The sequence below is a fragment of the Chelon labrosus genome, assembly GCF_963514085.1.
Source record: "Chelon labrosus genome assembly, chromosome: 24".
Classification (NCBI taxonomy): Eukaryota; Metazoa; Chordata; class Actinopteri; order Mugiliformes; family Mugilidae; genus Chelon; species Chelon labrosus.
Window position 1 is genome coordinate 1783214 of NC_140357.1, and position 22024 is coordinate 1805237.

The 22024-nt window shown below is 43.6% G+C and overlaps 2 protein-coding genes across 3 annotated transcripts; one reads left to right on the forward strand and one right to left on the reverse strand.

Annotated features, from left to right (window-relative positions):
- Positions 1–2579: 2579 nt before the first annotated feature.
- Positions 2580–12488, reverse strand: rcan1b (regulator of calcineurin 1b). Of its 2 annotated transcripts, XM_084574111.1 has the most exons (5): positions 12144–12488; positions 11850–12001; positions 6200–6373; positions 5643–5802; positions 2580–4935 (listed from the first exon to the last, which is right to left on the reverse strand). In XM_084574111.1, exons 2-5 carry the CDS (start codon positions 11970–11972, stop codon positions 4751–4753), a joined length of 642 nt encoding a protein of 213 aa, XP_084430237.1. In that variant the 5' UTR covers positions 11973–12001; positions 12144–12488; the 3' UTR covers positions 2580–4750. The 2 variants fall into 2 exon arrangements, with proteins under 2 accessions (XP_084430237.1, XP_084430238.1); XM_084574112.1 differs by lacking the exons at positions 11850–12001; positions 12144–12488 and adding an exon at positions 8132–8923.
- Positions 12489–16067: 3579 nt separating this feature from the next.
- LOC311509084 (chloride intracellular channel protein 4-like) lies at positions 16068–21774 on the forward strand. Its single transcript, XM_084574135.1, has 6 exons — positions 16068–16352; positions 18933–19042; positions 19145–19270; positions 19488–19594; positions 21269–21450; positions 21568–21774. Exons 1-6 carry the CDS (start codon positions 16149–16151, stop codon positions 21727–21729), a joined length of 891 nt encoding a protein of 296 aa, XP_084430261.1. The 5' UTR covers positions 16068–16148; the 3' UTR covers positions 21730–21774.
- The last annotated feature ends 250 nt before the right edge of the window (positions 21775–22024 follow it).

A 22024-nucleotide genomic window follows, 5' to 3' on the forward strand; every position in this document is an offset into this window, starting at 1 on the left:
GATTCCTTCACGCTCACCCCACAAATCTGTCCACCAGCCCTTCATACTCCTGACCTGTCTAAAAAATTGAACTTGTCATCTAACAACTTCTTCAGAAGGCATTAAGTTAGATCGCTAATACCCTGCTTCCCAAAGCTCCCTACCCCCAACCCCACTGACAAATTCCTTTCGCTCCAGCCCCTTGTAATGGGATCAATATCCACCATACACAGTCTGATATCTGAGCTAAAAGGCCCCTCTCTTAACAACATTAAAATTGGCTGAGAGCAAGATCTAGGATCTATCATGCCATGCCTAAAACCAGATGTTCTGCCCTATCAAAAGTTCTTTAGGATATGGGGACCGGTTGACTATTTTCAATTCTATGTTTCATAGTACTTCTAAGCCTTACCCAAATTACCCTAACTGATAAAAATGTAAAAATGTGTCCTCCATAATCATAGCCTTTTAAAAGTCTATTCATGCAGCACCTCAGCTAACACAGTACATTTTATTATTACCATCATAAGACCAACCATTTAGTTCTAAATTTGTCTTTTTGAAGTGAACTTAACCTAATAGACTCATTACATACTCTGAAAACTCTGTATTCTACCCATGGTGACAGAGCCCCGCCCCCTTCACGTAGGGAGGAGAAACAAAACATAACTCATTCATTTAGTCATCATATTCAGCTAGGATTTGTTTAAAGCCACAGAGCGTTGAGCTCTTTGCCAAGGATTGACGTCAGTCCCCTATTCAGTCCCAGCCCTTTCATACCGTCAAGTGAGACAATTCGAGATAGTCACATTGCTAAACCGGCATATGAACCGTCACGAAAGCTGTCGTGAAGTTAATTCTGGCTTCAGTGAAATGAATAATGAGTCTGCTCGGTAGCAATCCAGGTTACTTGTTGTAGGTGTGATCAGTGGAGCCACAAGACTTTCTTATAAGTAAGCACCTTTTGTGTTTACTTAAATATTATAGTGTTATAAGTGATTAGCTCAACACTTAAATGACTTCGATAGGCACCCTGTACTTTTTGGCACATAAGGTAGCATACAGTACCTCCTGCTGGTCATAGCCTTAAATTAAAGTTAAATCCTGAAAATAAAAGTTTATGAAGCCTGATTTGAATTACAGTGTTCTCTCTCCTAAATCAGCAGTGATCGCTACTGCTGCTGTAGCCTGTACCCTGACACAACTGTACATGTTTCTAAAGTGCGGGTGGCACATGGCGCTGTCACCCTGCCAGTGCATTACTCCTCCTAAGCCCCGGCTTATTGGGAAAAAGGGCAAAGAGAAGAGCTGAGGCAGCCAGAGAGCAACCTGAGACGGCACACACCTGTCACTCAAAGCAGAATGACGTCACAACTTTTAGCATGCACAGTTGTCACAAATGGGGAAATTAGCTCCAGAGACCGAAAACATTTGTTGTACCAGACTGTAAGCGTACTTATTTCTGCTGTTAAGTTGCACCGAATGACCGTTAGCCGTCTCCTATAGTCTCCTGCCACAGTTTGACTCAAATCCCACCACTCTTGTGGATTAGCCAAGAGCAGTGACGGGAAGTTCGGCTCTTTTCTGAGAGCCGGCTCCTTTGACACGGCTCCCAAAGCAGAATCAAATCCACACAAGCAAAAACAGAACCAAACTCAGTAAGCAAACGGTATAAATGTCCTTGTGCAGCTTTGTGGTGGAACCTGATCTTATATGATATTATATTTTCATTTTGCAGTGAAGACAATCTGCTCTGCCATTCCCAGTGTCTTTAAATTTCAGCCAGATGCTGCTTCGTTTCGAGGTGTCACTCATAATGGTATGATCCTAAGTCCTCACATGTGATTGGCCACATGGCTGCCCATCAAAACAAAGTTCTGCCCCATCCTCTCCCAAGCAAAAGGCAAAAAAATAGTGGGGAACTGACTCTCACTGGATGGGAATCGGCTCTTGGGATTCACCACCAAGGATCGGCTCTTAGAGCTGGCTCTTGTGCGCATGACACATCACCAGCCAAGAGTTAAGCAGACTGCAAATATGCTGATTACTCCGAGCTTCAAATACTTTTTGTTTGCCCATCTTCGTATAGCAGTGTTGCCCCGCCCCCATCCTTGACGATCAAGTTAATTTTCTATATAGCACCAGATCACAACAGAAGCCATTTAAGATTAAATTTCCTACAGGGCAGGTTTATATGTTGTTCTTTTATTAAACCAACGACCTATCCTTATGTTATTCATCTTACTTACACGACAGCATGCCATTTTTGTGTCTACATCATCACGCGTTTACAATTCTCCTCTGCTCTGGGTATCGCGAGCACGTTATCACCTTAAAAAACAAAACAAAACAAAAATGTAGAATGAACTGAGAAGAAATGTTCCGATGTTTAGTTCCATGTACAGTTCCAACAGTTCAAAAAAATCGTTCAGTTGCCATGTCAACTGCTGTCATTAAAAGCAACACATGAGCAAACCCCGCCCCCTCAAAGCCGCAAATCTAGGTGAAACGCTGCACAGGAAATGGACCTAAAAGTACTAATCATTTTGATTCGCATTACAAGATACTCAACTATATGCACAAAGAGACACGAGACGTGAGATGATCAAACATTTATTCAGTTGTAACTCAATGTTCCTTTTTCAAAACAAGTGAACAGCTAGTGAAAAGGTATCCTTACTCTTGCTTCAATCCCATAATGACACAGTGCACAGTGATGCTTCCACTAGTGAGCAGTCTCCCATCACCGTAAATGAGATCCACAAGAAGAAAGCTGGACCCTTCCTGTCACCAACACAGAAATCTGGTTACAGATAACAACAAATAATGTGTGACGATATTTACCAAGCTAATTCAACAAGCAAAAATTACCTTTAGCGATATCATTTTAACTCCGGTAAAGTGGCACTCAGTTGCTTTAACTCCCCAAAAATTAAAAATTTAGACCTTTATGAAGCCGATAAGTGTGTTGGTGGAGTCCTGTATCAAGACCATGTATGCTTTGTTTTCCATGTTTGTAACTCATAAAACAGATGGGCAGAGCAGAAGAAAGAAAAAAAGCTATAGGCACACACACATCGGTTAACGCAGGGGTTGCCTACAGAAAACAGAGGTGCGTTTTCATTCAAGTATTTAAAAAAAAAAAACTGCGAAATTTTACATGTTTCTTTACAAGTCTTAATTGATCATGTGTAACAACCATAGACTGTATATAAATATGGACTACACATCCTCACTTCCTTGCATTGGCCACTGGCGCAATTTTCTTGGGGATATGGGTGGCACCATATCTGTACTGCGCAGTACGGTCGGTACACTGTATTTATTTTTTCCAACTCTCACGGACCGCTTTAGCAGTTAGCATAGCAACTAGCCATATGCTTATGACCTATACTGCAGCCAGTCACCAGGGGGAGCTCTACTTGCTTAGGCTTGCTTAGCCCATCTTTATTTACAGTCTATGGTAACAACATTGTGACACATGTGGACTAACACTTAACGCTGACACGGAAAATGTCCGATTTAACAAGTGTGCGTGCAACAATCTGGCGTAGCGTACGGAAAGACGAACTGACCCACACACATATACACGATTTTGGTTGTTGAAAAGACTAGAAACTGTTACACCTGTACAAGCACAATCTTTTAAAAATGGGGTCACACCTGAACAGGTTGAATAACAGTGGTCCAGTTGTGTTTCTCCCCCTTGTACATTAGCTGAAAGACTTTTCCTTCAAAATACTATTTAAATACCACAGTTGGCGTTGTTAAAGCCCTCAGATTAAGGACTGTGTGCATATGTTCTACATTCACACACACAAATGTACAACATTGTCATTACAGTAACAAGAATGTGGTTGCTTTTATTTCGGGACAAAAATCTCAGAGTAAGAAGAAGAACGCTGCACAGGTTGACCGTAAAATGCGTCTAAGGCGAGCTTTGACTTTTGCTCTCCGCAAAGCAGCTGTGAAAGTGAAGCAGACACGTCGGACACTAGTGAAGAGGGATGGGGAGCCTTCATTGCCAGCATGACTTCTTGGGTACAGAGCACACGACCGAAGAAGATCATAAAAAGCACAGGCCAGCGGTGTGTAAAAATGTGTAGCCTCTACACTGTAGCTCACTGACATGTAGCACCCTAGCAAATATCCACATAGATATGTCTAACAATTCAGTTTAAAAAGTTTCCCTCTTCACTTTGTTGTGTTCCAGACTCTAGATGAGGAAAACATGACTCATCAGGATGATGCTGCATACATGTCATGTGGGAATTAAGCCACATCCGAATCACTTGAACGGTCTAGTACAGACATTATTTGTACCTGACCAGCATCCTGTATTTTTTATTTTTTTGCAAAAATATCACCACAATCCAAAAATCCAGAAACGTCTTACACCATGGTAGGTAACGAACTAGAATTAGAACATTAGCATATATGATTTCCTACACTTCAAAATTAATATTTCCTTCCGTTCATTCGCAAAATCTCAAGCGGTACATCTCATCTGATGGCTAAATCTGATGAACCGTTTCTTCTTCTTCTCATTTGTCCTGTGTTTCCCACGGTACATGAATGCAGCATTCAAAGCAATGTGTTCTCACTTGGTCTCATGACATGCTCATCTAGGGGACATCGCAGGACCCCCTCGGGAGCCTTCTCAAAGTACCCCAAAACCTCCTTCAAAGCTCTGAGAGCATGTTCAGCTCTTGACCAATCACTTTAGGATGAAATGTTACAGCCGTCGAGTTGCGCCCGCTGCGGCTGCCGCTCACTGCTCGACCGCGGGCGTGAAGTCGGGGCGGCGGGTCTGGATGATCTTCGGCCGCGGGGGGCGGGGCTTGTCATCCTGGTCGCTGTCGTCGGGGGCCGAGCTGTCGTCGCGCTCGTCCTCGCAGACGTGGACGACCACGCTGGGTGTGGTGGGCGTGGCAGTGTGGAGCTCGTACTTGTCCCCTAGGAGTTCACAATACAGTGGATTTCAATACAGGCTAGCATAACTGAAGCGGTTAAAGAACTGAACAGGTTTCTGAGCCCACTTTGGAGTGGCCAGCAGATGCCTGCTATCCAGTGAGAGTGAATAGTTCAAGAATGAAAGAGAGATTATTATACTGTATCTTTTAAGGAGGTTCAAGGATGCTGTAAGATCAAAGCATAGACTGTAAAAAAAAATGGATGACACATGTTGGCGCTTCCTCTCATTGGTTAAACTGACTCTAGAATTCCGGGGATACAGGCAGCGCCATTATGCAAGTTTAAAGCACTTAATTGTTTTCTCTCACAGTCCTATGGGACAGCTTCATGGTGCATTTGTCAATGGCAACTGTCAATCATCATGATGTCACATCCTGTTTTTACAGTTTATAGTTATAGTATACACTATTTAGTAGTAAAATTTAGGAACTAAAATGACATTTGTCAGTAAAAATGGACACTTGAACGTACGTCCAAATGACCATTTAAGAACAACAACAACAAAACAAAGAAAAAGTGCACGTCCACTAACATGGAGGAGGTGGAGCTTATGAACTACACTGCAGCTAGCCACCAGGGGGAGCTCTACTTGCTTTAATTTTACTTTTGAGTAGCTGTAATGGCATCCACATTTTTTTTTTTTTTTTTTTACAGTTTATGGATCAAATGAACCACGTCGAGTCATGTACCTGGTCCGAGTTTGGAGATGGCACACAGCAGGTCGTAGTTGATGACTGGTGTGGCGTCCTTAGACTGCTCCCAGCCGACTGGAGGGGAGGCAGGTGGGGAGATCAAGAACTGCTTATCTGGCTTGGGAGGCTCCAGGCGAGGACTCCCTATGTGGACGGACTGTAGGAGAACGACAGATGTCAGGGTTGGCGACAGCTGAGCATAAAATGGGATGCGATTACGAGCCCAGTTAGCAGCTTTGAATGTACGTGGCTTGAAATGATGGAGCCTTAAGGTTAAACGGTGTTGGACACAGAGAACACATCTGTAAGAATTAGAAACATCATCTTATATCGATCAATAAGAGCCTGAAAGCTACTGACCTTTAACCAAAATATTCTAGTCATTTCTCATTTAAACATTAGTCAACAAAATTTTGGGGAGTTCATACAAAATGGTGAGACATTGATGTCATCCAGATTGTGTTAAGTGGCATTAGTGAGCTTTAAGAGCTTTGGGAGGATTAGTTCTTTATGCCAAAGGACAAAAAAGGCCACGGGAGGGCCTTAAGTATTACCTGAGCAAAGTAGAGTCTCATCTCTTTGCCGTTGAAGTCCGTCTTGTGCAGTCGGAGCCTCGCCTCGGCCGCAACCAGAGCATCACTGAAACTAATCCTCACCCGCCGGAAAGACTTGAAGTACTGGAACTGCACCTCTGGGTCAAACGAACGGAACAACGCCTCAAACCTGGCCTGTAATGGAAGAGGAGGGGGGGGGGGGAGAACAGTGAGTGGTCGTCAGTGAGACAAAGGCCTGGAATCTGGAAAAGATTAGACCAGGTTCCTCCACTTCCACTCATTTGTTCCCTTCAGTTCTTCTTTCATCTCATATCTAAAAATACTGCGGGCCAGAGAGAGGCATGAAAGCAGTTAAGAGAATTGAAGATGTGATGATTAAAAGCAGTAAAAATAGCTAACAGACACTATCTCTGTCCTCCTTCTTTGCTGGAGAGAGCGTGTATTCTGCGTATGTCCAACTATGAGTCAAGGGGGAGCTATGGACTCAATTTTAGACGTCCAATTATTGTTACAGAAGATAATTAGTTTAGAGAGACCAATGAATATGATGGCTCACGGAGGCCCATTAGCACCAAATGCACACAATGTGTCCTGGCCACATTGATGGACCGCCAACTGATGTCCTCCGTTTTGAAGTTTTGCCTCGTTCTTTCTGTGCTACAATTTCACGTCTTGCTTTGAAAACAAGAGAGTGCATCGAATTATCGCACATCAAACAAGATGGACTTCCCTTTCACTGCTGCGAACAGCACAACGGTGATATTTCTCAGAGCTCTGGATGCCTCCCAGCCTCCCACATTCAGTATCGTGTAGCCATGTGATGCGCTAACCCCCCTACAGACAACAAACGGCAGTCATTGTGTTCGTGGTTCTGAAAGAACAGTAATGATACTGATCTACTGGCAACTACAGCCAGTTGGACAACGTCGTACTGTGGCAAAAAACGATGTAGGCGTTTATTTGCATACGTAACATGGAACCGAGATCCGAACAAAAGCGGCCACTCAAAATGTATTCCAATGCCAAGGATGACTAAGAGCTTTCCACCTGGCATTTTGATGCACAGGTCCAAAAGGTACTTGATATTTGGCTCCCTTCGTGGTTGGTTGTTGCCGCCTGTGGCCGGGTGATTGTAAATGCAAATGTAGTAATGTAATCCTGTAGTACTCTCTACACTCTTTGCGTGTATGAATGGACGGGTTGAATATGCCTGTTGTGGCGCTGTCAGAAGGAAATGTGTGTTTCAACTCCGATACATTGTCAAAGAATGACAAAATATCGGAGTATTTCAAAAGAAAAAGCACGAAATTCCCTAACCTCGTGTAGCCAGGCTCAATTCTTGTCCAAATTTGAGTCTGGTTAAACCATACGGACCCCTTTATGAGCCGTGCTTCAACCAAGCCAGAGGAAATTATACCTTGGCACGCAACAATCAGTGAAACACCGCGGCCGATGTGTATGACCGCACCATTCCATTCATTACCTCATAAACCCCACCCAAACTATTTGACTCCAGACCAACTTTCCCCTACAGAGATCTTGTGGGAGGGGAAAAAAGTTCTAGCTCGCTTCCAGGTAATAAAATCCCAGACATAAAAAGGAATTTGCTGGAAAAAATGTAGCTTGCAAAAACATACGGAAGCACTGGACAGTAATATAGATATAGATAATCTTGAACACAGGATTTCTAGTAATTTAAGTGGATGGAAAACGAACTGTACCGCACAGCTGTTAATGGGCCTATCAATGCTGGAGTGACACTCCAACAGTGACTCGTTGACGACGGTGCAGGCAATGTTGACCGAGTTGTAGCTTTTATTGCTCGTAGTTATTGCCCCATAAGACTGAAAGACTACTTCCGACTTAATAATGCTTATTCACAACCAACAACTAGCGGAACTGGGTTGCACCATAGTCGCACTGCTGTCTTACCTGCGCCTCAGGACGGTGGAACACTTCCTGGTTGGTCACCGAGGCGACCAGGCAGAAGCGGTTACCCTTAGCGGTCTTGATGTGCATGATTGGCGACCCAGAGAGCTGAAACCTCCTCCACCTGATAACCGCGGACAGGGCGCGACGGAACGCCAAAACCGACAGCGATAAGGAGGGCGAAGAGGATGATGATGGAGAGGAAGGGGGGAGTCGGAGGAGAGTTGCCTTCCCCAGGGTGACAGAGGAGTAGGAAGTAATATATACTTCTGAACAGGGAACCGGTCCAGGTTTTTTTTTTTTACCCCCTCCACTGGCTCCTCACACGTGGACCTTCTTTAGCAGACCTCCCGGTGAAAAATCCACGTCGCTGCTAAATCCACAATCCAAGGTTATCTGAGTGTGCTCTCGCAGATGATGCGAGAAAGAATCCTTCCTCCTCCTGTCTCAGCGCTCTTAATATCCAGCTTTTTCCTGCCTCCTTCGGTCACTCTTTCCGAGGACGCAGTGCAGCAGTCTGCAAACGGGAGGAATTTTCCAGAGATTTGGGTGTGGAGACCCAAAACTGTCATTCAGCCTATTCAAACGCCCTCTCCCTCTCTCTCTCTCTCTCTCTAACACACACACATCCTGCTCCGCAGCCTCTCAAACGAGACCCTGCCAGCCGATGACGCATTACCCACAGCCCTCTCCCTCTCTTCATGGTCTCATAAATCTGTTCATTCACTCTAGCCCAATCGCCTGTGGAAGTGGGAGGGGCGTCTTTTTTTTATTTTTTCCTCTCTCTTCCCATCCTTCTACTACCCGACGCTGACTAATCATACAGAAACAAGGGCAATGAGAGCGTGTGGGCGTGCGTCTGCGAGTGAGATGCTGGAAAAATAATCACAGCTGAGCAAACTGACACATTCATCTGCTCTCTGCTGCTTCTGAACGCGGAAAAGGAATCATTTGGTGAATGGAAAATAACGCTCTGTGAAAGAAAAGTGGACAGGTTGGAAGGAATGAGCTAGACAGGTGATCTTTTGTAGACGTCAAAGCGCCTTGTTCCTCCTCTGTTTCAATGGTGGTTAGCTAGCGTCGAGAACAATGGCGTGGATGTTTGGGGAGGCGGTAGTAAGATACCGTCATTCAATACTACCAACTCGTTTTGCCACCGGAAAAACCCAAAGCGGAACACTTGGGCAAAGGTTGCGCGCAAACAACAACAACAACATACACTGAACACTACGTTTAAAATAAGAGGAATGTTTCCTGGAGACAGAGTCAAGTGGCAAATATTCCAGAGACCAAACAATTTCCTGTAGTACAGACCACAGGGTTTCTGGAGCCAAGGTACGAGCTACCGTCTCCTCGCTACCTTAGCCCGGACAGGTCTATTTATTGGCGTTAATCTCCGGATCTGAGCCCGGATTGACCAATACAGAATACTAAAAGATTGGTATCAAATCGGGGGGCGAAAAGACTTGATCGGGACATCCCTATCTTCTATATTTGTCCAACATTACCCAAGGAATATGGCGAGGCTAGCGACTGCAGCAGTGGCATGGCTCTCTCTCTCTCTCTCTCTCTCTCTCTCTCTCATTTTGTCTGCCCGTTTTAATGTTTCGTGTCTCATGATGGTGATTAGAGATTAGAGCGCTGAAATACGGAATACACACAATTTCAGCCGATCCTGGCAATCCACAACCCAGTTCAAGGATCATGTGCGCAGCTGCTATCTGCGTGGGCAGGGAGGCCGGTTGAATTCGGAATCCTTTCCGACTATCAGGAGGGCATTTCATCTGAAGGATTAGTAATAAAGCCTTGCTTAGCTATTACGTTTCTCTATAAAATGATGTTTTGCATGATGTGGATCCACGAAAAGATTAATTACGGCCATTCCGGCCAAGTCACCAAGCCCCATTTTACTGACACAACAGGCAACCCTCATCAGCCCTTGACCCCAGGGTCTTTTGGAAACAACTAACACGGACATGACCTAAAGGTTACTGTGTACAGGTAGTTCGACATCAGTAATGCACAGCTAGCGATGCCGGTTCCTTCCGTGACCCAGCGTGCTGTGTTTTGGACCTTGTGTCTCAGATGAGATTTCTCAATCCCAATTTGTGAATCAAATTTATAAAGGTACAATTTTAAGTTCCAATTTCCCACTTGTTATATGGTATATTGAATGCAACATTGCCTTTCTAAAAGGGTCATGAGCTAAACAAAACAGACTTGCTAGACCTGTGGGTGAAGTGGCATACTGCCTTTCCCTCCGCTAAGTAATTGGTGCTATGGCCCAACAAACAAAGACCAGCTGACTACAGACGGTGACATAAAAACAAACAAACAAACAAACAAAAAAAACAGCAAAAATCCAAAGACAAACAAATAAATTTTACCCTTGACTAATAGGCAATGTTCAAAAGAGCAAAGCTATTAGGAAAACTAGGAAAAACTGGAGTAATCCTTTGGTAAAGCCTTTCCATGGTTGATGGCATGGAAAGCAGATCTATTTATCAGAAAGATGTCAGTTGGTTCATGTCAATATTCTTTTCTCTGGCACTGAGCTCCCGTCCTCTAATTTCTTATCTAATTTCTTCTTCATTACTACTCATGCAATTCTGTGCTACTACTGAACAACATGCTAACTGCTGCGTGTCCCTGTACCAGAATGTACACTTAAGTCAGATGTATGCATCTAGGACAGATGTATGTTAAGTCGTTCCTCCTGCTGTTCTCTTCTCTCTTTTCTGTCTCTACCTGGCCAGCCTTAGGCAGATGGGTCCCTCCATATGAGCTGGGTTCCTGTTAAAAGGGAGTTTTTCCTTGCCACTGCCGCCTTCATTCATGCTTTAGGGGTTTCAGGCTGGATTAAAGATCAGATTTTGTAAAGCGTCTTGACACAATTTGTATTGTTATTGATGCTATGTAAATACAATTGAATTTAACTTAGTGAACAATGACTCTTCCACACAAAGGACAAAAGGTAATTGTGGAGTTCCTCAAGGTTTTGTGCTAGGATCTATACCTTTCACCTTATAAATGTTTGCTTTTATTATCATGAACTAAATACATTTCTTATACTGTGCAGATGACACTTTACATTTATCTAAGAAGCCAAATCTGAGGGTCCTGTGGTGTGTGGCAACAGAATGTTGCTAGTGGGGGGCCTTTGGGTCCTATGGGTTGAGGGGAGGGGCCTCTGTTGGTCAAGCTTGCCCCAGTGCATCCCACAGATACTTGATCAGTTTCGGATCTAGGTTTGGTATCTCATGTTTTTTAAGTTGTTCCCAAACCGGTTTTGTGTGAAGATCCTGCTGGGGATGGTTGCTGCCATCAAGGAGTGTCATTGCTATGGGGTGGGGGTGCCTCGTCTGGTCTAGGCGGGTGGTACACGTTTAAGTATCATCAACACAAACGCCAGGTCCAAAGGTTTTCCAGCATAACATTGTATTGTCACAAGATGTTACTGACTTCACCTATCAGTGGCTTAAATGCTGTGGCTGGTCGTCCATATTTACATACAGTCATTAGTATGGACCGACAGAGCATAGCACCAAACTCCCTTCAAAAGTCGAGCGATTTAACATGTCCTTGCTCAACCGCTTAAGCCCATTATTCACAAGTCATTACTTTACGTGACTCACAAACAAAAAGCAGCACCCTTGACTTCGGCATACACCGACGACACAAATGGTCCAATAAAATACCTTAGTTTGTTATTTTATCTTACCTTCAGTATGCCATCGGTGAACAGATCCTCCGGGGCCTTGCATGCTATCAGGGCATTCGGTAAGTCGGTGAACTGGACGTCCACCGTGGCCTCCTCCTCACCGCCATTCTCTGCCCGCTGCATCACGACTTACAGGAGAACACAAGACTTGTCTCTGGGAAAAGGGACAAGTCATGTTAGCAACCCTCGAGTCCATACAGTTACACGGGAAACACAACTTGGCCTATACGTCCGCCACATCCGTCACTTGGTTGCTGTTAAAAACAATAAACGTAGCAATAACTTTATACGTACCAGCAAAGCGGTAGACGTTATTTCATGACAATGTGGTGAATTAAAACAGCACTGTCCACGGCGGTTTCCTCCGATCCGCCAGCACAAGTAAAAGCTGCAAAGCTGCTCTTGAGTATATTAGCTTAAAAGCGGCTCTAAGCTGGCTAACAACTTAGCTAACCGGGAACCCAAACAAGCCAGACACACGACGTCCCGTGAAGGCCTTCAATTTGTCAGCCGTGGCTGAAGGCGGCCGTGTGTTTTTTGCCACTGTCCTCAACTGAAACCACGCAGTATCCTCTTAATATTAACTATAAATACAGCTCGAGGATCGTTTGTGTTAGCATGGCGCAGAGGATAAAGGAGATGACGTAAACCGAACAGCAGCTGGGACGAGTTTCCGGTTTTGCTTTGTGCCTTTTTTTTTTTTTTCTTTTTTTAATTGTGTGGGCCTTTTTATGCTTGTGGACGAAAGAAACACGATTAATCTTGACTAATATTATAAAAAGAAAATAGGATTAAATAAATTAATAAGATAATGTGCACATTAACATATATATATATATGCTTTTGATTATTTGTAATACATTTTTTTCTAATTTTTTACGTCACTTAAGATACACTAAAATACTGAAGAAAAAATACATATACTCAAAATTCTAACACATAAACAAATATTGTACTTGCTTCTTTATACCACACAGTATATAAACTGCATACAGTCTATGCTTTGCCCATGTTCTTTGAAGTCCATATTCTGCCATCTTGTGGCAGAAAAGAATATTGCAACAAATGCAATTGGACATAAATGTTCTCTCAATAATTATTTTGATTTCCAGGCAACTCAAAGGATTAGAATAACATGTACTGTGTCAAATAGGCTAGTAAAGTGTGAAGTAAATTCATCATTTAAATGTGTGTGTGTGCCTGTGTCAGGCAGCATCCTGCTGGGGATGGCTGCTGCCATCAAGGAGTGTCATTGCCATGGGGTGGGGGTGCCTGGTCTGGTCTAGGTGGGTGCTACATGTCTAAGGAACATCCACATGAATGCCAGGTCCAAACGTTTCCCAGCACAACATTGTATTGTCACAAGATGTTATTTACTTTTCCTGTCAGGAGTTTTTATGTTGCGGCAGATCGGCGTATGTCCGTAATACTGTTTATTTATTTTGCCAGGAAGTTCGCATTGACAGCTAATCTCCTGACCTGGGAGTCCGGGTCAACGGGAATGTGTGTGTTTAAGAAACTCCAACACAGTTGGTACTGGTCCCTGGGTGGCAGAGGGGTTTAATCTTCTTGTCATGTGGGGATCAGCCTTCATTTAATCCTTCGGAGGTGGGTGGAGAGGTAGAGAGTGAGAGAGAGGAGAGAGCGAAAGAGGAAAGAGAGAGTGAGAGAGAGGGAGGGAGAGCGATAGGCACTGTAGTGGTTTAAGAACCCCATAGCCACAAGCAAGCAGTAGAAAGAGTGTGTACGTACAAACACTAAGGCTCATTAGTATTAGCTGTTTTATTTGGAGGTGGAATCTCACAATCTGGATTTCCTTCCTTTGCCGGGAACTTTGGAATCTCTGTGTATCCTATCGGTCTTCTGTGATTCTCAGAGCTTGAGAAACGTTCGTCTCCGAACCATTCTAGAATCCTGGACACACCTGATTCGTCCCTCAGCAACTTGGTAGCTATTCCACAGTTTGAGTACCTTCTGCGTTGTTGGAAAAAACTTTATTGCTACTGCTTGCAAACTCCAGAAACACTGGGACATTTGTTTTATGGAATACTGGTTTTCATTTTGCATTTTGAGATTTGTGGAATCTCAAATATTCCAAGAAACACTCTGCGATTCTCTTTTGGACTCAATCTAGAACCTGGAATCATTGTGGAATTTCACTCTTAGTACCTCCAAAATCTATCTTTGATTCCAAAATCTACAAAATCTATTTTCTCCGGAACCCTGCCCCAGTTTCCTCAAACTTTCCTAATGGCTCAATCAATTTCCTGCCCAAACCCAGATCTATCGAATGGAGCCACTGTCCACAGCCCATTAGGTATTTGTTCAGACCTAGATACCCAGAGAGGAAGACAGGATAAGGAGGGCGAAGAAGAAGATGAGGAAGTGGAACTAGCAGAGGAGGTAGGGGAAGATGTATTGATGATGGCCGAGGAAGACCAGGGTGAAGCTGAAAACAAAAGCCAAGAACATAGTGAAATGGAGGAAGGGGGTATTATACAAGTAGCCCTGTTACCGAATGGATTAATAACAGAGGGGGAGGGAGGCATTGGAAGACTTGAAGGAAATGGGGATGGAAAAGTGGGGGGTGGAGAGCAGAAAAACACAGAAGAGCAGTCAACAGAGAAAAAGTGTGAAGACACAAATGTGATGACAGAAAATCCATGTCTTTCTCCAGCATTAGTAGACTGCAGTGTAGAACATGAAGAAAAGACAAAAGAAAACGAACAAAAGGAAGTAACAGCGAGTTCAGAAATGGTGGTAAGTGACAAAGAAACAGATGAGGACACCAGTGCCAAAGGGACGCATGTTCAAGATGTTGGTACTCTGGTGGCTGAGTCCGGAGAGAGTATACAGCCATCTGCAGATGACTCACAAGCATCAGAAGATGCTACTTTGCCCACTACCAGCGACGTAACAGAAGATGTTGATGATCTAGAAATAGATGTAACCCCTGTCAACGCTGGGGTAAATGATACAACGAACATTCAAGGTACTCTATGCCCTACCTCCTCTTCCATAACTGACGGTACACCTATTGATGCAGTTGGTACAATTGAAGAGGAGGCTGATCAGTCAACCAGCGAGACTGAAGCTGCATTATCCTTTGTACCTTTTGAAGAACTGTCACAGTCAGAGGGAGGGATTGAGGCCACAAAGATGCCGGGGATCAACGAGAAGGAGGAAGAGGAAAAGCAACTGGTTGGGCTTAATACTCCAACAGTGATTGATGAGAAAGGAAATAGTGTAGAAGGGGAGGGGGAGACAGGTGCTAATGTTGTTAAGGAGGTAATGGGTGAGGAAGAACACAGAGGAGGAGGTAATCTAGAAATGCAGGAAGAAAAAGTAGTTCATCTTGAAAACCCAGATATGGTAGCTGAGCCAGAACCAGTGGTGAAGGGTGTAGATGAGATACCTGCAGACACACAACAACAAGACTTTGGTTTAGACCATGTGGAGGAAGCCTTTGAACTGGGGGAAGTGGGAGCAGTTGTACTGGACAAGCCGGGAGATGAGGTCACATCAGAAGAGAATGAATTCGCAAAAGGTGAGGAAGGAGGTTCTCAAGAACAACACTTGCAACTTCTCGAAGAACTGACAAACACAGACAACTTGAAAGAAGAGCTAAAAGACGAAGCCCTTGTGGAAGATGAAAAGGGAGGAGGAGGACAAGAGGAAGAAGCAGTAGAGGGCGAGGTAGAGATGGCAGAAGAGCCCGTAACCGTTCTCGATGATGAGATTGAAGAGACAGAGGAGAGCCCAGGTGGACGACTTGAAGACCAGAGTCCTGCCGCCATTGCAAGGCCGCCTGATGAGGCCACAACCGAGACAAAAGAGCAACAAGAGCTGCACGTAACGGAAGTTGAGCTTTCCAAAGAGAATGATGTGAAACTGAAAGATGAAAAAGTAGAAACAGAGATGGATGAAAGGCAAAAAGAGGACAAAAGAGAGTTAGAGTTGGATATAAATGGTAAAGTCAAAGGACTGAAGGAAGCGCTGGAGACTGAACGCTTGTGTCCTGAACCTCAGCCTCTTAGGAAGGAAGGGTGGGGGAAAGCAAGAGTGTTGTCATCTAGGAGAAAAGACAATGACTGGATTAAAAAAGATCAATTAGAGAAAGAGACAGCACCAGAACCGAAGGAATATGAGAAAGAACTGAAGCCTGTAAAAAAAGACATTTGGGGTGCTGAGATTGGAAGGAAAGAATGGACAAAGAAAGATACACTGCGAGAAGAGAAAACTCCACCAAGAAAGGAAGACTGGATAAAGGAGCTGAAGTCGGTGATCAAGGACGAATCCATGCCCAGAAAAAGAGACGAGAATGTGAAGAAAAAGCGAGTGGTGCTACTGGAGGACGGCCATTCGTACGTTCGCCAGCGGGAGGAGGTGACAGAGGAGGTCAGACTGATCTCCCATAGGAGAGTGGAGAGCCCATTGCCCCCTGTGCGCAGGAACAACAGAACACTCCAAGAGCAGGACCACGAGATCTCACTTTATGTTAAGGTAATGAAGCATGTAAACACACAGCCCATCCAATGAAGCCTGTAGTCCAGCCTGATTCAATAACTTTTTATAGGCACTGAGAAAAGACAGGGTTCCTTCATTTGTCCCTGGTCAGTGCGACTTCCTATAATAGACACCACATCCTGTCTCAGATCATCACCTGTGTTTCAGACAGACAAGAGTAGTCAAGGTAACACTACCTAGGATGTGCTGAAAAGACAGCATTTGGAATGCATCAATGCTTGGAGACAAACTGATGCATGTCAGCCCGCGAATGAAGTACGATGAGATGCTGCCGGTGCATGTGGCCCTTCAAACAAATTGGACATCCTGGCTGGTCCTTGATTGTCTCAAAAACATTAACAAATTCAGTCAAATGAGGAGACTTAGGCTCTATGATAAGACATTTCAATAGACCAATGTCATTGGACCAGTTCTACAAATTCTCAGCTTTGCCATAATTGATAAAACCCATCAAGTTCCTACCTATTTTAGTGGCGCCATCTTCAGTGAATGTGCCCCTATGGACAACCGACTTGTATTTTAAGCCACATGCACAAACAGACAGATAGCTAGCTGAATGAGGCCAACTGCAGCTGAGTGGCAGTACATTTGTACTATTCTTGCACTGGATGCCCAATATGGCTTTGTCTGGCTGCCATGAGGATTTTCAATAATAACTTTGTGCCCAAACCTCTCTGAATCAGAGCTGTTGGGTTTGTTATGGACCATTATTAATCTTACACGTAGAGCCAAGCAAATTGTGAGGATGTTTGTACTTGTGAGGACATTTGTTGTTGTAGGTGATCCTTTGGTTTAATATTACAATTATGTTTAACATGGGGTTAGTGTTAGAGTTGTATGTGTGTGTGTGTGTACAGAGAGACAGCAAGTGAGAGACAAATCTTGATCTGCTTACCTTATCCCATTAGCATAGTGATGTCCTAATCCATCAGGCATAATAGCCAACATTGCTTCATGCTTCATGTTCTAAAGGTAGTGGAAGCAATAATAGTAAACCATCATTTAAATTGGAAATGTGACATTTGATCATAATGGCCACTCTTTTGTTTCATGCTCTGGATATGTGCGCTTAGCTTTTAATTAAGACCAACCTGTGGTCACATTCCCACAGAGAGGGTAGAGACGCCAGGTTTAGGAGCATTCCTGACTGAGGCAAGAATAAAAGAGGGCATTACCGGAGAGGTTTAACTCAGAGAAAAAATGCACTAATATCTGAGCGCAGCCTTGCACATACACACAGCAACCTTGTTCCCTGTGGGTGACCACATTCAAACAATGGCTTCCTTTGTAAGCAGCTCTGCTGGCAGCGCAGATGGAGGTAGGTAGGGACAAGGAAAGGTTCAAGCGTCCTTCTGTGTCACTTGGAAAACCATACGCTTGAGGTCCAGAAAGGTTGAATAGGGTAGCGGTGGCAACAATAACCCAACTGGTCACTACATTTGCAAATGTGATTAGCTCTATGAGAAAGACATGATGACCGTTATGTCAAAATAAGGGTTCTATTTTCATCTTCTCATAAAATGGAGTATGCTGCATTTTATTTTGTTGTTGTCTCGCATAAATAGCTAAGGATTTGGGTTTAGGGTGCTAACCGCTGAGTAGTGTAACTCTGCTATGGTGGTAGCATGTAGGGTTAATCTCTGCATTCTCACTCTGTAAGCTGATTAGCATGTTATTTGGTACTGAGAGTTCTGGACACAGAAGTGCTGCGAACAACACATTCTCACCTCACTTCACATACTGTGTACATTATGAGGAACTGCTAGGTAACCCTGCTCAACAAGAGCTAAGGATCGGCAGATTAAAGTCACTGGGTTATTAATAATGTACAGTATTAGATCACATCAGTTTCAATCAGGTCAGTCCCCCGTTGATCCTCTGAGCTGACCCCCTACCAGACCCCTCATCCTGTGCTGTTGGCAAGTGTTCAACTTGACCGACTTATTTAATTGACATTCAAGCATGTGAAGCCAATGGAAGGTCCTCACAAAAAGAGATACACAAGTATGTACTGCAATGTACACCGCTGACCTGTGGGCAACCCTCTTTTTAAACTAACTTTCTCTCACACCATCTATTAATTCACACCTGGTAAGAGCAGGTGCCAGAGAAAGTAACTGGTAAACAGTGAAGGAATGTGTTGTAGCTAAGCCTTCATACAGCTGCGTGTTGGGGACACACATAATCCCACATTTATTACGCAGGAAGTGTGACACAAACTTTTGATGTTTCTGTTTTGGGTAATTAATAAGGCCTTTATGCGGGATTTAGCTATCTCAATCTCCAGTGCTTACCACCCAAGGAGGTCTACAAGGACATGATGTTCACCTTCTTACGGCATTGTGGAGAATACGGCTACTGCATTCAAGGAGAAGGTGCTTTGCGGCTACAACTTCATCACTTTTAAAATGTTGCCGCTGTGGACCACTTTTTGAAAATCCAAAATCCTGAATTCTACAAATAAAGGATTCATATGCTCCGTGAAAGCTTGACTTCCTGTGAAAATCAAAGAGTGGACTATGTGCTTAACTTATGTTCATATGTGTGTGTGTGTAGGCGGGAAGCGATCGGGAGACCATCGGCAACTGTCCTTTCTCTCAGAGACTGTTTATGATTCTATGGCTGAAAGGAGTTCTCTTCAACGTTACCACTGTCGACCTCAAGCGGTAACCTACTGTACACACATGAACCTTTTCATACTATGAACATTTGTCTGTCCTGGAAATGCAGGTCATTGATATGTGGTGTTATTCGCTTTGTCTTGTCAGTAAGCCGGCTGATCTCCAGGACCTTGCTCCTGGAACCAACCCTCCTTTCATGACCTTTAATGGCGAGGTAAAGGTTGACGTCAACAAAATAGAGGAATTCCTGGAGGAGAAACTGACCCCACCCCGGTACACAAACGCACTTTCATTGGCACGAGTTGATTTAAAGAGGTTACACAAATAAGAGGTCTGTTATTTGTAATTGTCCATGAGGTTCTCTGCAGAAACGTCTTGTATCACACTTTACACACTTGTAAAATGATAACAGAAAATGTAATGTCAGCATCATTTGGAAAGTAGCTGCATGCAGGTTTATCTAATCCTCTAAATGTGTCCCTAACACCAGCTACCCCAAACTGGCTCCCAAACATGCTGAAGCCAACACAGCTGGCATTGACATCTTCGCCAAGTTCTCCGCATACATCAAAAACCCAAGGAAAGACACCAATGATGGTAAGTGATAAAAACAGAATAAGGTAAACAATATGCTGTATAATCAGTTAAACAACAAATGAATCACGGGAAAAGTGTTGCTTCCCTACCCACTCTGACTCTGTTAAGTATGGACAGTCCAGCACATTAAGAGCCATTCCAAACCAATTATCATCAAGAGGAAGTGGGTTATAAAGCCCTTGGACAGTCTGCTTCAGTGCACGCTCACAGGCTCCTTGCAAGTGCAGCACCAGTTTTGTATATAAAATGTGGAAATGCCACATACCTTCAAATGTGTATTTTGTGTGATTAATTCAGAAGGACTGCCTAAGTAATAGGTAAAATACAAAGTAATGGACAGCGATGGTGTCTATGTATGGAATGCTGAGGTTTATTAATGGTTTGCACCTCCTGGTGAACCCTCTGCTCTGGTGAGCACTTCTCTTAATGGTAGGCTTGGGTAAATATATGCCTACCTCCTGGGGAGTTTTCTCCACTTGGCTGAGCATTTTGTAGGGATTTTTCTTTAACATTGGAAAAGATCCCACAGTCATCCACCACTGTTTTCTTCTGTGGATATCCACGTCTTTATATGTGACGGTGGTCACTGGTGTGTTCTTTGTACCTGAAAATGTACCAGGCGGTTGATTTGGCCTGTCCTTTACGCCTATATTTAGTATATATCTATAGCTTATTTAGATTAATTGCTAAAATGGCACAAAAAATAAAACAAAAAACAGGCCCACATGTTATATATTTTTGCTATTTGTTGCTACTTTATTAATTTTATTCATGATGAGTTCTTAAAAATAGGGATAAACAGTGTAGCTATATGTAAAGGCTAAGTAGATAGATATCCAATAGCATCATTACATAGACAGGAGAAATCACAGGTCAATAAAAAGGTAAAAATAAAAATAAAAAGTATAATGTATTCACCAGTCTTGGGAAGCCAGACTCTTTTCAAAGATCTGGCTCCTTTGGATCGACTCCCTTAGACGAGCCAGTTCTTATGGCTCCCAAATGGCTCCTCATTTAGGTTCTCTCGGAGCCTTCTGTTTTATCCTAATTTTAAGTCCTGAGAGTAAAGAGATCCCAATCTTAAAGAAAATTAATCATTTGTTATAGTTACTTTCAGAATCTCGTGTGACCCCCTTGTACAGCAACACATCAACATTTCCAGAAACTGCCGATCAATTGTCTACAGCAGCTTGGAGGAATTTTAGCCCATTCCCCAGTACAAAAAGAGATGGTTCTCAGTATAAAATGTATAACTTTAAGCTTTTTTCCAGCTTGTCAGCATGCTAACATTAGCTTATTAGCACTGAACACAATGGCTGAGGCTTACCATTCATCCTGAAGGAACATGAATGCACTAAATTTTACTACAGAAGATCTGTTGGCGATGACTGAATAGCTATTTCAGTCACAGAGGTCAAAGTGGTGACCTGGAATACATACAAACATCTCTCACACCATTGCTGTTAAGCGTAAACATAACCCTAGCCTAACAAACAAACCAACCAAAATAAATAGATATACCATATTTCTGGTGACCAAAGCACCAGACCAAAGACCAAAGCAGAAAATTGAAAAACTTCTGCTGCCCTCAAGTGGACAAAAACAACAGTTGAACGAGCTTTTCAAATACCTTTGACGTGGTTGTACTCACAAGTTGTCCATTTGTGTTTCCAGCCTTAGAAAAAGCCTTGCTGAAGTCTCTCTCGCGCCTCGATGAGTTTCTGAGGATTCCCCTGTCTGAGGAGATTGATGCATATGCCTCAGGAGACCTGCCTGAATCCTCGAGGAGTTTCCTAGATGGGCCTGAGCTCACCCTGGCTGACTGCAACCTGCTACCTAAGCTGCACATCCTAAAGGTTCAGCTTGATACATATATACTAAAGTAAAAAGCTTTGATAAGGATTGTTTAGATTGCTTGAGCTGTTCTGAATATGCAGGATCACTGGTGCTCATCTTGATCTGCTTTTTCTTAGGTGGTAGCCAAGAAATACCGTGGCTTTGAGATCCCGGCCGAGATGACACGGGTGTGGAGCTATTTGAACTGCGCCTACCAGAGAGAGGAGTTCACCAAGACCTGCCCTGCCGAGAGGGAGATTGAGTTTGCCTATATGGATGTTGCAAAACGAATCAAATGAGAGTGGGGAAAAGAAGAAAGAAAAGGGGCTGAATACTATACTGTACATCTGCAATCAGTAGGTGTTTCAAACAAAAGTCAAAAGAGAGAGTGTGAGAAGATTAAAGATGCTAGAAATAAGGAAAACGAAGGACAGTTAGGTGTGTGGGGGAAGTCAAGGATTTTGTGTCTATATTGCAGTTTTCTCTGGCAGAAAAGCCTTGGCAGTGCTACGTCAGAAAAGCGCTGTTTTTTTCTGTGTCTACAAGACGGCAATAACATGACACACTCACAGAGACGTTTCCGACTGTTGTGGT